This window comes from Natrix helvetica (genome assembly GCF_964273705.1).
Source record: "Natrix helvetica genome assembly, chromosome: 2".
NCBI lineage: Eukaryota > Metazoa > Chordata > Lepidosauria > Squamata > Natricidae > Natrix > Natrix helvetica.
Window position 1 is genome coordinate 16,430,574 of NC_138552.1, and position 15,513 is coordinate 16,446,086.

At 43.3% G+C, this 15,513-nt stretch overlaps 2 protein-coding genes across 2 annotated transcripts in view; both read right to left on the reverse strand.

The window, feature by feature from the left end:
• NARS1 (asparaginyl-tRNA synthetase 1) overlaps positions 1–5,610 on the reverse strand; it is a 33,815-nt gene extending 28,205 nt beyond the window's left edge. The window contains exons 1-3 of the mRNA XM_081945717.1: positions 5,437–5,610; positions 2,786–2,868; positions 1,079–1,144 (exon numbers count right to left, since the gene is read on the reverse strand). Coding sequence (XP_081801843.1) covers positions 1,079–1,144; positions 2,786–2,868; positions 5,437–5,479 — 192 coding nt within the window. The 5' untranslated portion in view covers positions 5,480–5,610. The remainder of the gene's footprint in view (positions 1–1,078; positions 1,145–2,785; positions 2,869–5,436) is intronic.
• A 4,403-nt stretch (positions 5,611–10,013) lies between these two features.
• The window catches only part of ATP8B1 (ATPase phospholipid transporting 8B1), a 98,825-nt gene continuing 93,325 nt past the window's right edge, over positions 10,014–15,513 (reverse strand). The window contains exons 26-28 of the mRNA XM_081945707.1: positions 14,064–14,202; positions 13,377–13,507; positions 10,014–12,103 (exon numbers count right to left, since the gene is read on the reverse strand). Of these exons, the coding sequence (XP_081801833.1) occupies positions 11,873–12,103; positions 13,377–13,507; positions 14,064–14,202 (501 nt within the window). The 3' untranslated portion in view covers positions 10,014–11,872. The remainder of the gene's footprint in view (positions 12,104–13,376; positions 13,508–14,063; positions 14,203–15,513) is intronic.

Here is a 15,513-nt window from a genome sequence, read left to right on the forward strand (position 1 = left end):
TGTTCAAAATTACAACGGCACTGGAAAAGGAAGTTATGAGCATTTTTCACACTTACGACCATTATGATCATGGGATTTACATTGAGATGCTTGGCAACTGCTTCATATTTATGACTGTTGCAGTGTCCCAGGATCATGTGATCCCCCTTTGCGACTTTCTGATAAACGAAGGCAATGGAGAAGCCAGATTCACTCATCAATCGTGTTACTAAATTTAACCACTGTAGTGATTCACTTAACTGTGGCAAGAAAAGTTGTAAAATGGTGCAAAACTCACTTAACAAATTTCTCACTTAGCAATCTTGGGTTCAATTGTGGTTGTAAGTTGAGGACTACCTACATATCTGTCTTTCCAAAGAACAATCAGGATTGACTTCCTTTAGGATCGACTGATTTGATCTTGAAGTCCAAGGGACTCCCAGGGTGATATCTCTGCTTTTTACTATGCTGCCTAGGTTTGCCATAGCTTTTCATCCAAGAGCAAGAGTGTTTTTAAAATTTCATGGTTGCAGTTAAATCACAATTACACAATCACAATTATCACGTATTTTTCAGAGTTATGAGACACACCGGAATATAAGATGCACCAAGATTTTGAAGAGGCAAATTAAAAAAAAAGGTTTTGCACTCTGCAGACCTCCCAAAAACGCCCGTTTTTCACAAAAACGGGACCATTTTTTTTAAAAAAAGGACATGCATAGCCTTTAGGAGGCTTGTAGAGTGTTCCTGGGGGCTGTGGGGGGGGGCAGAATTGAGCAAAAAAATGTCTGTTTTTCACTCATTTCTGCTCTCCCCAGCCCCCAACAGCACTCTGGAGGCCCCCTAAAGGCTATGCACGGCCATTTTGGTGAAGTGGGCCTGGTTTCAGGAGGCAAAAAATGCTGTATTCTGTGTATAAGACGCACCCAGATTTTCACCATGTTTTTTGAGGGAAAAAGGTGTGTCTTATACTCCGAAAAATACAGTACATCTGGTGAATTTTGGAAACTAGTGCTATATATTTATCCTTACTAATTTCTGAACTGCACACCAGTATTTTTTGGTGCATCTGGAAATGATAATGAGTTGATTAACCAACCTGGTTTTCTTTTTGTGAGTCCACATAGATAGTAGGAAATGGCTCCTTTCCAGTAGACATCAAAGCCTTTGAAATAATAAAAAAAAGTCAATCAATTAATGGGCAATTTTTAAAGACGCATATTTCTAAAGTATTAACCATTTTCCTGCTTAATAGATATAATACAACAGGAGAGTTGGAAGGGACCTTGGAGGTCTTCTAGTCCAACCCCCTGCCTAGGCAGGAAACCCTACCGTTCCATGACAAATGGCTATCCAACATCTTCTTAAAGACTTCCAGTGTTGGAGAATTCACAACTTCTGGAGGCAAGCTATTCCACTGATTAATTGTTCTAACTGTCAGGAAATTCCTCCTCAGTTCTAAGTTGCTTCTCTCCTTGATTAGTTTCCACCCATTGCTTCTTGTTCTACCCTCAGGTGCCTTGGAGAATAGTTTGACTCCCTCTTCTTTGTGGCAACCCCTGAGATATTGGAACACTGCTATCATGTCTCCCCTAGTCCTTCTTTTCATTAAACTAGACATACCCAGTTCCTGCAACCGTTCTTCATAGGTTTTAGCCTCCAGTCCCCTAATCATCTTTGTTACTCTTCTCTGCACTCTTTCTAGAGTCTCCACATCTTTTCTACATCGTGGCGACCAAAACTGAATGCAGTATTCCAAGTGTGGCCTTACCAAGGCCTTATAAAGTGGTGTTAACTCTTCACGTGATCTTGATTCTATCCCTCTGTTTATGTAGCCTAGAACTGTGTTGGCTTTTCTGGCAGCTGCTGCACACTGCTGGCTCATATTTAAATGGTTCTCCACTAGGACTCCAAGATCCCTCTCACAGTTACTACTATTGAGCAAGGTACCACCTATACTGTACCGGTGCATTTCATTTTTCTTGCCTAAATGTAGAACCTCACTCTTTTCATCATTGAATTTCATTTTATTAGCTAGTGCCCAATGTTCAAGTTTGTCAAGATCCTTCTGTATCTTAAGCCTGTCTTCTGGAGTGTTGGCTATTCCTGCCAGCTTGGTGTCATCTGCAAATTTGATGAGTTCCCCATTTATTCCCTCATCCATATCATTGATGAAGATGTTGAAGAGTACTGGGCCCAAAACAGAGCCTTGTGGTACTCCACTGCATACTTCCCTCCATGTAGATGCAGTTCCATTGAGGACTACACATCGAGTGCGGTTGGTCAGTTAGGAATCCATCTGGTGGTGATGCTGTCCAACCCACATTCATATAATGTATTTCATTTTACTAACTTTAAAAAAAATCCTAAATTCTGGATTAAAAGATGAATAATTGGTACCTAAAAAACTACCTAAACCAGTGATGGCTACTCTTTTTTGTCAAGGTGTGCCAAATGCGTGGGGACCGTTGGGGGGGGTGTCACACACGCATGTACCCACTCCCATAATACAATGCCCTCTCCCCTAAACATGCATGCACAGCCACCACCGCACACGCACATAGGTGTCACTGAAGCCTCCGGAGGGTGAAAAAGAGGCCAATGTGCAAACCAGATGTCCGTTCCTGAACTTCCAGTTTGCACGTTGGGCGGTTTTTCGCCCTCCGGAGGCTTCAGGAGGGTGAAAATCAGCTGGCACGTGCACTGGAGCTCACAGGGCAACACCTCGCGTGCCCTCAGAAGTGGCTCTGCATGCCACAGGTTCGCCATCATGGACCTAGATGCTTCAGAAATACTCGAAAGATACCTGCAAAGCTGTTTTGAAAGGTTTCTCCTGTGTCCCATCACCAGTGCTGTCACATCCTTCTCGATCAGATACATAAACCTCTCCTGCGGATACAAACCAAATTATTGTTGGCTAAGCACAAAGTACACACACGCACACATACACACCTCGACAACATTGCTGAGCCCCTGCAGGAAAATGATGACTTGCACGACTTCATTTGATCTTCCGGATTTCAGGTGTGCCAAAGCAACAAGAAATCTACTAAACTTCTCCAGATCAAGGAATTCAACTTTATCATCTACAGGGGGCCTTTTCAATGGGTTATTGTAAGATCCAGCAGCATTTGGGGACGGGGGGAGGTTCTGGTTTAAATAGTCTGCCTATCTGACACCAATGGATTCAAAGCTTTCTTACCTTCAGAAAATGAAAGGATCCATGAAGGCCATCAGGTCCAAAATCTCCTTAGTGCGGGAATCTACTTAAAGACATCTCTGGGGAGAGCTGTCCAGCTACTATTCAAAACCTTCCTAGCAAGTGGACTTCACAAAGTCACTGGGTAGCTTATTCCAATGTCCAATTGTTCATCTTGCTTTTTCTAACTGCAACCGGAATATAATTTCCTGCAATTTAATACCTGTTTCTTTGTGGAGAGTCAGAATGTCTTCTATGACCGTGATGGCAAACCTATGGCACGCATGCCCAAAGTGGCACGCGGAGCCATGTCGCCTGGTGCGGTGTCGCCTGTTCCTCTTCCAGGTTTCTGCCATGCATACGATGATCAGCTGGCCTTTGTGTGTGCGGCACTGCCGGAAACCGGAAGAGCTGGTCTTCTGTTTTCCGGCATGATTATGTGCGCCGGCCAGCTATTTGGGGTGTATGCATGTAAGGCAATAACCCGAAGACTTGCTGGACGGTGCACATGTGCATGCTGGAACCTGGAAGTACATATTCTGCTGCGTGCATGCCCCCTAGGCAGCTCTTCTTGGTCATGGCCCAGATGAGTGCATGGTGAAGTTTCACCATCACTGTTCTAAGAGATCAAGATCTCTTAATCTTCTTTCATGGACATTCCTGTTACTTAAGTGCTTTAAAAACACTATCCAGTTTGGGGCACCCCCATTTAAAAGGACAGTGACAAACTGAAGCAAGATCTGAGAAGGATTACCAAGATGGTGTGCGGTAAAAGCCCTCAAACCCTAGGAGTAGTAACTTTTGTTCAAGCCCTTTGAGAAATAGTCAATAGATTTGGGTATATTTGGCCTAGATACCTGTCTCATAGAATTGCCAAGGACTGAACATCTGTAGCGATTCTCAGTCACGCAAGTCAAGGCTGTCCCCAAAGTGCTTTTTCAGGAGGCAACTGGACATTCTTGCTTTCTCTTTGAAGACGTTTCACTTCTCATCCAAGAAGCTTCTTCAGCTCTGACTGAATCGTGGGGAATGGAAGGATTTATATTCCTTGCAGTCAGCTGTCAGAGCTGAAGAAGCTTCTTGGATGAGAAGCAAAAGATCTTCAAAGAAAAAACAAGGAAGTCCAGTTGCCTCCTGAAAAAGCACTTTTGGGATAGGGCTGACTGGCTAGCCTCATCACCATCATCTGGCCTAGAGAAGGGATAACTGAAGAGAGATATGAGAGTTATCTTCAAATGTCACATAAAAGGGGGAGAAGATAATGTAGGGCAGGGGTGTCCAAACTTGGCAACTTTAAGACTTGTGGACTTCAACTCCCAGAATTCCCCAGCCAGCTCTTCTGGGAGTTGAAGTCCACAAGTCTTAAAGTTGCCAAGTTTGGACACCCCTGATGTAGGGAAAGCAGGCAGGAGAAACTTTCTAACCATTGCATCAGCCAATTGTCCTTCCCTGAAAGTCTTCAGCCACAGCCAGAAAAGCTGTAGTGGACCTGCACCCAGAAGGCGATTTGGACCAAATGACTTCTAAGATCCTTCCATTTTGTCTACCAAAGCAATGACACATCATAAGCACAAGAAACCAGGTAATAAGGAAACATATTGCTAAAGCACCAGCCTATCTCAGCCAAGATGGGTTCCAGATTCAGTTTCCTTTCCCACAATCAAGAAAGTAAAAGTCTTTTTTCTTTCCTTTGGGAAGCTAATGGGTTTGACCAGTCCACGAAAGGGAATCTATGAAATTCTACCAAAGACGGAATACAAAGCTAAGGAATAAATGAATGAATGAATGAATGAATGAATGGGCTGTTTTGCGCTGCTTCCCGAATTGGGGAACCAGAAGCGAAAAGACGGCAGACCCAGTCGCGCCCCCACCCCACATTTCTCCTCAAATCACCCTTTGCAATGCCCCGTTTTTCTCCCATTAAGAAATACAGCGCGGGGGGGGGGGAGCAAGAGGGCGGACCAAGGTGGCAATGGGGCGCGATGGTGTCCCGGGGTGTCCTTTTCCAACACGCCACGAGGCTGCGGCGGCTTTTTGCAAGCTGCTGCCCGGAGGCCCGGGCTGGCTGGGAACGCTAGGACTTGTATTCCCAAAGGGTCCGGAGGTGGGAAGGTTGCCCCGATCCCCGGGCCAGCTTTTCCTTTCGCTTCCCGGTTCTCCCCGCCTTGCCTTTCGCTCCGGGCTCGGTTCCGGGTGCCCTAAAGCATTGAGGGGCCGGCCGGGCCTCTTCCTCCTCGGCCGCCTCCTTGCAAACTCACCCAGGCTCAGCCTGTCCGTTTCCTCCAGGGTGATCTCCGACATGGTGGCTTTGGGTGGGAAAGGGTCCCCTCGGAAGGCTGGGCGCGGCTGACCCGGCAGCTCGTTCTCGGCTCGGTTCTGACGGCGACTGGCAAGCCGATTGCATCAGGCTGTCGTAGGCAGTCCTGCCGCAAAGCCAGCCCCCGGCGCTCATTGGGAAAAAGGAAGCGTCGTCAGAAGGGAGGCTGGCACTAGGAGCCGGCTGCCTTCGCCGAGATTGCGCCTTCTGCGGCCCCTGCTGCAGGTTGCTCCCGGGGAGGAGAAGGAGGGGGAGTGTTGGCTAGCAGTAAGCGATAAGTCTGTAGAGATTCTCAGTCAACGACCCTCTAAAACAATGTTTCTCAACCTTGGCAACTTGAAGATGTCCGGACTTCAACTCCCAGAATTCCCCAGCCAGTTGGCTGGGGAATTCTGGGAGTTGAAGTCCGGACATCTTCGCCAAGGTTGAGAAACACTGCTCTAAAAGGATGCAAATGACCAGCTGTCTGCAAGGAATATAAATCCTGCACACCAGAACAACTGGAGCGGTCAAGGCCTGGAATGCACTACCTGACTCTGTGGTTTCTTCCCCACATCCCCAAAACTTTAACCTTAAGACTGTCTACTGTCGACCTCACCCCATTCCTAAGAGGTTTGTAAGGGGTGTGCATAAGCGCACCAAGGTGCCTTATCGTCCCTGTCCTAATGTCCACATTTATTCGTATCCATTTCATGTATTCAAAATCATGTTTGGACTTATATATTATCTAATACGTGCTTGATAAAATAAATAAATAAAATAAATAACTAGAACCAAGGACAGCTTTTTCCCAAATGCCATCACTCTGCTAAACAACCAATTCCCACAACAATGTCAAATTATTTACTAAGACTGTATTACTATTCTTCTTCTCTTCCTTCCTAGTATCGATCTCTTCCCACTTATGACTATAACCATGTTGCTTGTAACTTTACAATTTATATTGTTTTATTTGTTTCCTAGTATGATTTGATTGCTTATTAGTAACCTATGACTATCACTAAGTGTTGTATCTTATGATTCTTGAGGAACGTATCTTGTCTTTTTATGTACACTGACAGCATATTTCACAGTGCTTTACAGCCCTAAGAGGTGTAGGAAGTTAAAACCCATCCCTCTGCTAGAAAACTGAAATATAATAAAGAATTCTATTCTTTTCTATTCCATTCCATTCCTATTCCTATTCTCACTTGGCCAATAAAGAATTCTATTCTTTTCTATTCCATTCCATTCCTATTCCTATTCCTATTCTCACTTGGCCAATAAAGAATTCTATTCTTTTCTATACTTTTCTATTCCATTCCATTCCTATTCCTATTCTCACTTGGCCAATAAAGAATTCTATCTCTAACCTGTCAGAGCTGAAGAAGCTTCTTGGATGAGAAGCAAAACATCTTCAAAGAAAAAACAAGAAAGTCCAGTTGCCTCCCGAAAGAAGCGCCTTTGGGACAACCATGACCTGGATGACTGAGAATCTCCATAGACATTTAGCTATACTGTTTGGGATGAACACCCTTTGAATGGTGTGGGGGTAGGAATGTATTTCCAGAGGGAAAAAATGGCAGACTACAAGAACCAAGAGCACTGCTCCGGTGACTCTGAGGATAAAGATAAACCTCCAAGGGCTTCAACGACCCTCTAAAAGGATGCTGTCTGCAAGGAATGTAAATCCTTCCATTCCCCACCATCCTGTCAAAGCTGAAGAAGCTTCTTGGATGAGAAGCAAAACATCTTTGAAAGAAAAAACTCTTGTCCAGTTGCCTCCTGAAAAAGCACCTTTGGGACAGCAATAGCGAAAGCACTTAGACTTATATGCCATTTCATAGTGCTTTACAGCCCTAAGAGGTGTAGGAAGTTAAAACCCATCCCTCTGCTAGAAAACTGAAATATCCTGGGAAATATTAATTCTGGGTTGGATCTGTCTTTGATAATTGCCATCCCGTACTTATCTTGCCTCAGGTGCTTTGGAGAATAGGCTGACCTCCTGAACAACTTGCCTCCAGAAGTTGTGAATGCCCCAATACTGGAAGTCTTTAAGAAGATGTTGGATAACCATTTGTCTGAAACGGTATAGGGTTTCCTGCCTAAGCAGGAGGTTGGACTAGAAGACTCCAAGGTCCCTTCCAACTCTGGTATTGTATTGTATTGTATTGTATTGTATTGTATTGTATTGTATTGTATTGTATTGTATTGTATTGTATTGTATTGTATATTGAAAAGGCAGAATATTATATTTCCCTGGATCAGAAATGGAGAAACATGTTTTTAGGCAGGAAACAGAGTCACTCTTAATAGCCCTCACTTTCCTTAATGGCCCATTAAAATGCCCAAGCCAGTCTATTCTACATAATAATAAATAAATAATAAATTTAATTTGTTAGCCGCTCCCTCTCCACAAAGGACTCGGGGCGGCGTACAATAAAAGCACATACATATATACATATAAACGTACACATACACGCATACACATACACGGAGGAGGTAACAGTCCAGTTCTCCCCTTCAGCTCCAGGGTGATGGGATTAAGGCATGATAATATTAGCCTTCCACAGAAAATCACCACATGGCATCTGGAAACTCAAACTTGGCCCCACGGGATTCTGACAACCAATCAGAATACATTTCTTACATAGGAACAGGAAACAGATGGGGCTGAACAGAGAATATAAAGCCAAGAACTTCCAGCCCTTCCCCCTCTTCTCTTCTTCTTCACCCAACATTGAAGCATGCAATCACCTTTTCTGTTCAAGACTGAAGTCATGTGGTCCTGTCCACCATGAAACCATCTTTCCAAGCAACCTCCATGTCTCCAGTGTCTTTTCCCCCACTTGGAGTTGAACCCAGAAGGACATTTCTTCCAACAGAGGTTTACAGAGTCAGCATATTTGCCCCCAAACAACCAGGGTCCTCATTTTATCCACCTCGGAAGGATGAGTTAACCTGGAGCCAGTGAGAATCGAGCTACTGGCAGTCAGCAGAATTAGCTTGCAATACTGCATATTCTAACCTCTAAGCCACCATGGCTTTTAGGAGTTTAAACCAAACAACTTGCCTCAGATGGAAAACTGAAGGAATCTGGACAGGTCTGGATGGTGTCTCCGAGATGCAGGACCCTCCATGGTCGTGAGAATCAGTGCAGCCCAAACCAGAAACCAGGTCAGAAGAGCCCCTATTGGGTTTTCTACATGTATCATATAGTAGAGACCTGGAATCATCAGGGACACGCACAAACCCGGATTTGTGAGTTGCACCACTGCCTCGTTTTGCTTCCCAGCTAATTGTACAAACCAGAATCCAAGGGATAATATACAGCCACCCTTACTAGTAGTCACATCATCCACGAACCCGGTCTTGTTGGCTCTTTAAAGGGGCTAGATTGGCAACACATTTCATAGTTTTAAGTGTGCACACAATGTGGAAATTAGGCGGCGGTGTGTGTGTGTGTGTGTCTTAAGCTTTGCCATCAATTTGTTGAGATGGTCACAAGAACTGATAAAGCCAACAAGTTACATCGAGGGATCTTTGGGGGAAAAAAATTACATTACATTTCTTAAATTTAAAAATGGCATGATGTTTTAACTTTACCATAATGTCTTATTACAATTGCAAGAGTGTTTTTGTCTTGGATAAACAATAAAATCCCATCATTCCGCCAATTGTCAAGCAGTGGATTTAAACAACAAAAAAAACCCTATGGAACATATCTTATTTTACCTTCACTCCACTGAGATATTTAGATATTCTCGTGTTTTATAGCAATAATTAATTTGGCTACTAACAGGAGGAATGGTACATTTACTTTGTTTTGTTCTGACTATCAAATATGTGTGATAAACCTAATTGGAGAAAATTTAGTCTTCAGTTTTGTAATATACCACATCATAACCTAAAATATACAGTGAACGATTGCAGTAACTAGGTATGTCTAGTCTAAAAAATAGGACTAGGGTGGCATGATAGTAGTCTTCCAATTTTGGAGAGGCTGTCACAGAGGAATAGAAGAGAAGAGAAGAGAAGAGTTGGAAGGGACCTTGGAGGTCTTCTAGTCCAACCCCCTGCCTAGACAGGAAACCCTATACCATTTCAGACAAATGGTTATCCAACATCTTAAAAACTTCTACTGTTGGAGCATTTAGAACTTCTGGAGGCAAGTTGTTCAGGAGGTCAGCCTATTCTCCAAAGCACCTGAGGCAAGACAAGTAAGGGATGGCAATTATCAAAGACAGATCCAACCCAGAATTAAGAAGAATTTCCCTAATAGTGAGAACAATTAATCCATGCAATAGCTTCCCTCCAGAAGTTGTGAGTATTCCACCATGAAAGTTTTAAAAAAGAGATTGGATAGCCATTTGTGCGGAATGAGCATTTTCTTGATTGCTGGTTCAACTGGAAGAGAATTTTCTTCCTCTTCCAGTTGAATCAAGAGAATGGGATATGGATGATTCCTCTTTTACCGTCCCCAATTTTATAAGATTCAGCAAATATTACATGTGTGCACACTTACAATACCGAGGACACTTTAATAAAAACATTTAAAGCAATGAAAATGCTTTTTTTCACACCAGATAAAAACATTAAAAGGCACTTTACTTATATATATATATATACACAATGCTTTAAGAAATAAAATATTTACATTTTATAATTGAGATACAAGTGTACAATCAATGTATTAAAAGTTGCAAATATTGCACTTGGATTAGAAGTCTGAAAGATAAAGACTAACCTCGTCCTCATTTCTGAATAGAAAAATCAATTTTTGAATCAAAGTAATATCTGCTATCGTTTACCCCAAAGCTGTAAACGTTTCAACATTCAATAGTAATAATGAAGGAATGTACCAAATCCATGTTCCTTAGAGAAGAGCTCCATTCAGCCACCTACACAAATGTGAGGAATAGTCGTGAATATTGAAACAGGGTCATTTGGTGAACGCTGAGAGTATTGAAATGTAAACCATTTTTAAGTCCCAACACATTGAAATGTGTAGATGAATACATTTAAAAAAAGAACATTGTCCTCTTTTTTTACTCATTAAAAAACATCATGTTATAGATTCATCATAAATGCAAATTATTCTCTTGCTTCAGCTAGTGCTTCAAATGGTGCTTCTCATTCCCACAAACAAGATGTATGACTCCCTCTGGTGAAGACACGTTTGATTACGAACATGAACTTTCTGTGCCCAAATGTCTGAGCATGATTAAAAGCAGCCCTGATCGACCAGTATAACTTTTGTTGAATAGTGCATTATGCTCTTTCTTTCATAGATCTCACAGGTCTATAGCATGGGAGCAATTTTTGGTGTGGGATAATCCTTCACGCATCTCTTTTGACACATAAGCGTGGTGAAATTGGCGTTGTCATCTTCAAGCATGATGCTGCTCAGATATTCCTCCTTCATACAAATCATTTCAACATAAAAGACAGTGCTATATAAAAATCGCCTCCAGATGTTACTGGCTAGACGGCCATTCCCCTTGACCAAGAACAAGCCAAGGATGAAATCAACCAACATATCCAAGAGGAAACCCTTCACTAATTCCCTCTGTCTTTCCTATTTCTCAAACTAATACAAATAACACAGTAAGATTTGGAGTAAAGGTGGAAAGGCACATTAGCTCTTGCTACTACAAGGCTGCTACATATTTAGAGAGGGGAGACCCCCACAATGCCCAAAGTGAAAATATATAACAAGTTATTGCTTTCCTGAAAATATATAACAATCTATGGTTTTCCTGAAGGAGCCTCTGGTGAAGACATCTTGAGTTACAAACTTGAACGCTATTGAGCTTTCTCTGCCCAAATGTCTGAATATTACTAACAGCACGCAGCTCCGATCAACCAGTTCAACTTTGTTGGATAGTGCATTATGCTCTAAGTGCTTACAATATAAAAATGCACAGCTAGCTGGGGAAAAAAAATCATTCTTAGGCTGCCAAAGAAGAATGATATGATGGTAGAATAAATTAATGGAAAGAAATGGCACTCAGAATTGTGTTGTCGTGGAGTGGTTCATCTTTGGTGCTGAGGTGTAAAACCTCTGTGGGAATTGTTTTTCATTTTTTTTTTAAAAAAAACCTGTTTAAAAACACCTTAAAATTGTTGGGCTTGAAGTCCAAGGCATAAGGATATCCTTCAGTTCCAAATAAAAGCAATGTTTATGCAAGGACGGAGAATTAAAAATACTCAGCCATTCGGCCTGTCCAATTTTAGTCCCAAACAAAGCAATTGGAAAAGAAAAATAACTAAGACTCCCTTCATAATCCTGCACACGTATTTTTTCAAAAAAGAAAAAGAATCCATCGTCCTTGGTAAAAATAAAATAAACTTTTGGTGCTATCATTCCTCTGCTTTTTGTGAGATTGGGGAAGTCATCAACTGTTTTCTTCAGCTCGTCTAATTTCGGCCAAATTCTTGCCCAAAACTGCTGTTAAGGAGGCTCGCCTTCGCCGTATGATCCGCCCAGTAGAGATGAGGTCAGCGTAACCTCGCTGATGGGAGAAAGCATACGCAGAACGTCGACCAGTTACCCCGCGACGGAGAACGCTCCGCCTTCGCTTCCACTTCTCCTCTTCGGCCTTGTACTTTTTGCGATTCTTCCGAATCTTTAAAGGAGACAAACGTATGACAGATTAAGAGGCAGAAGGAGACTTAACAGCATCTATTATATAAGATCTAACTTCTAAGCCTCCTGGGATTTTTGGAGCACTTACAGTCATTTTTTTAAAGAAGAATTTATTTATTTTTAAAGATCTCTTTTTGTGACTGATTGTTGGCACCATAAATTTTCAAGGATAGACAATACAACAAATGCTCAATCAAACGTGGGTGTGGAAGTTCCCGCATTCCTAGTGTTGTGGCCCACCAGCGGCCAGCAGAGCTGGCAGCAGAGTCAGAGAGTGAGAAGGATGGGGAGGAGCATGGGCCAGTCCTGGAAGCTGGGGAAGACTCGGACAAGGGCTCTGCGTAGGAGGCAGAGATGGGCCGAAGCTGTCTGATAGTGATCAGGTGCCAACAGAGCAGTGAGGCAGAGGAACAGCTGGAGCCTGTTCCCAGTATGCGCATGCACAGAGTTGGTAGACGAAGGGAACAACTAAAGAATAGGGGTCAACTTGGGAGTAAGGCCAGATCGTGACACTCCGAGACTCCTTGCCAAGTTCTACAGATGTCAGCTCTCCAAGATAGAAAAGGTCCGTGACTGTAAATCCTCCCTTGAAAGTCTTTGCTGGCTGTGAATGAGCAAAATTCACAGCAAATTAATAAAAGGGTTTTTTGGGGGGATAAGGAATTTATCTCATGCTCTTGGGAAGCCTCAGTCAGAACACCATCCATGGCTGAACTGCTGGCGGAGACACAGATAGACAAACTGAGAGTCGCACAGTTCAGTCTTGTTCCCATTAGTCTAAATACAGGTAGACCTCAAATTATCACTAATTGCTTAGTGACCATTCAAAGTTAAAATGGAGCCACCCCCAGCCTGAATCCAAGGAAGAGGCGTCGGACTTGCTGAGGTAAACGGAACAGCTTTCATTTCAGTAGCTCAAGGCAACTACAGAACACTTCAGCACCTTGGTCTGCTTGACAGCTATTTATACGGAGCTGTCCAGCAGAGCAGCCAATGGTAACACAGCAAAAAGCTCGCTTCCAGCCAGGCGCGTCTTAGCCAATAGGCGCGAGCCTTTGGTTGCCGGGCTGTCAGTCATATGTCGAGGACTTGCGGCCGGTCGTTAGTCAAGGACCCAAGACCGGTTGCAAGTCGAGGACATTACACCACACACAACTCATGATTATACCAAAACAAAAACAAAAACCAACCCCTAACCAGCTCTTCTTCAACTTGTGGGTAACTTGGATTAATAACCAGAATCTCCTACGTACCTTTTCGCTTTTTGTAGGCCAGATGGTCATCACCAAGAACCGGAGGGCAATGATGGGCAGCAAACAGAGAGCGACAGACAGTATTATGGTCAACCAGATGTACGGCTGTCGGAGGGCATTTGTAGCGGTACCTGGGAAGGAGACATGAGAGTTACAGTTAGGTGGCTGACGCAGGTGGAGTTCCTTCAAACCAACCACACCTAAAAGCAAACTTTAGAGTGCAACGACAGAGGCAACCCAGGCAGGGGTGGGCTTCAAAATTTCAGCAGAGGGTTCTCTGCTTGGTTGCTGGGTGGGGAGGCCTATTTCCGGCCTTCCGGAACTTCCGGGAGGCCCGTTTTTCCCCTTCCTAGAGTCTCCGCATGGGCCCTGCACTTACCTTGCATCCAAAACACATCACAGGCAGACTCCTGGGAGTGGTGGGGTGGGGTGGGAGGGGCAGAGTGAAGTGGGGTGGAAGGGGGCAGGACAGGTTGGGAACGCCAACCTGATGGGCTAAGCTTTTCTTTTTTAAAAACAGAAAAGATCAGCTGGGCTACACAATTTTGACCTTTTACGGCAGGACTGGCTGGGGAATTCTGGGAGTTGAAGTCCACAAGTCTTAAAGTTCCCAAGTTTGGACACCCCTGTTTTACGGGTAACTTGTTTTTGCAGATAGGAAGGAAGCAAGAAAAAATCAGTACCCACCTGTAAACTGAAACACGGAAGGGAAGAGGACGTGGATCCCAGCACTGTGCAGGTCAAACATGATGCCAAAATAAAGTGCAATACTCCCAAATATTGAGAAGGCGTTAACAAATGTCCAGTAAGATGTATCCATTCCCATCTACAAGCCAACAGGAGAACAAGACGGACATATGAGATCCATAAACAAGAAGATAGATGCTGGGAAGGAAGAATGGGAGACAACGGCATTTTTGAACCTCTGGATCAGTCAGCTCCCTAGGAAGTAGGGATGACCTGATTAAAATGAGAAATTTAGAAGGAAAGGAGATGACGTGATTTTAAAAAAATGGTAGCAAATTTGGAAAGCTATCACCACTAGTTCCAGATGTGTAAGTGTTGTGTAAGTCCTGATTCACGATAGCACTTTGATATGTACATTAGCTTTTAATGTTTAGAAGAGAATGGTGTATTTATTGCTTGTCTGAATCCAATTAAATCATTAATCTTATTTGGGAAGAAGGAGTCATATAAATTCCTGGAGCCTCTGGAGCAGAATCAATTCTCCTTATGTTCAATATGGACAATCTATGGAGGTTTTCAGTCATTCAGGTCACGGTTGTGCCAAAGGTGCTTTTTTCAAGAGGCAACTGGACTTTCTGGGTTTTTTTTTCGAAGGCCTTTTGCTTCTCATCCCAGAAGCTTCTTCAGCTCTGATTGAATGGTGGGGGAATGGAAGTTTAATATGGAAAACTGATTGGAATCACCTATTGTCCAATTTCCATTTCAGCATGCGGAGGAAGAAACACAGATCCTCAAATTGTCCTTCCTCCTGGTTTCACTGCCTCTAGTTCATTTCTGCACAATAGTGAGTTCCTACAAACAACTTTTTTCCTTTCTTGGCAAAACAAAACAAAAAACAAAAACAAAAAACCCCTGTCCGGTTTGACGGGATGGGAAGACTTTATCTTGGTAAAGACATTAGCAACAATTACAAAGTCTCCAAATGTGAACCGTGGATGTCAAGTTGGCATTTTAAAGGAGTGACAGGTAGCCCTGGAGTTATGATCACAATTGGGAACAGAACTACCGTTGCTAAGGGTGTCAGTTATTAAGTGAGCCATGCCCAATTTTACAAACACTTATTTGCTGCAGCTGTTAAGCAAACCACTGTGGTCATTAAATGAATTATGCGGTTGTTAAAAGAATCCAGCGTCCCCCATTAACTTTCTTACTTGGAGGCTCACTGGGAGATTGCAACTCTTGTAAATACATGCTGGTTGCCAAGCACAATAGAACCTCTAGTCATGAACGCTTCTGACCATGAACAAATCGGGTTCAGTGGTGGATTTGAAATCACGTTCCAACCGGTACGGTTGGAATGACGGCCGGTGGCGTCATCATGGTGGAGGACGCTTGCAGCGCACACATGCATCTTAGTGCTTCTGTGACGTTCCAGCTGCTCTGCGGAGCG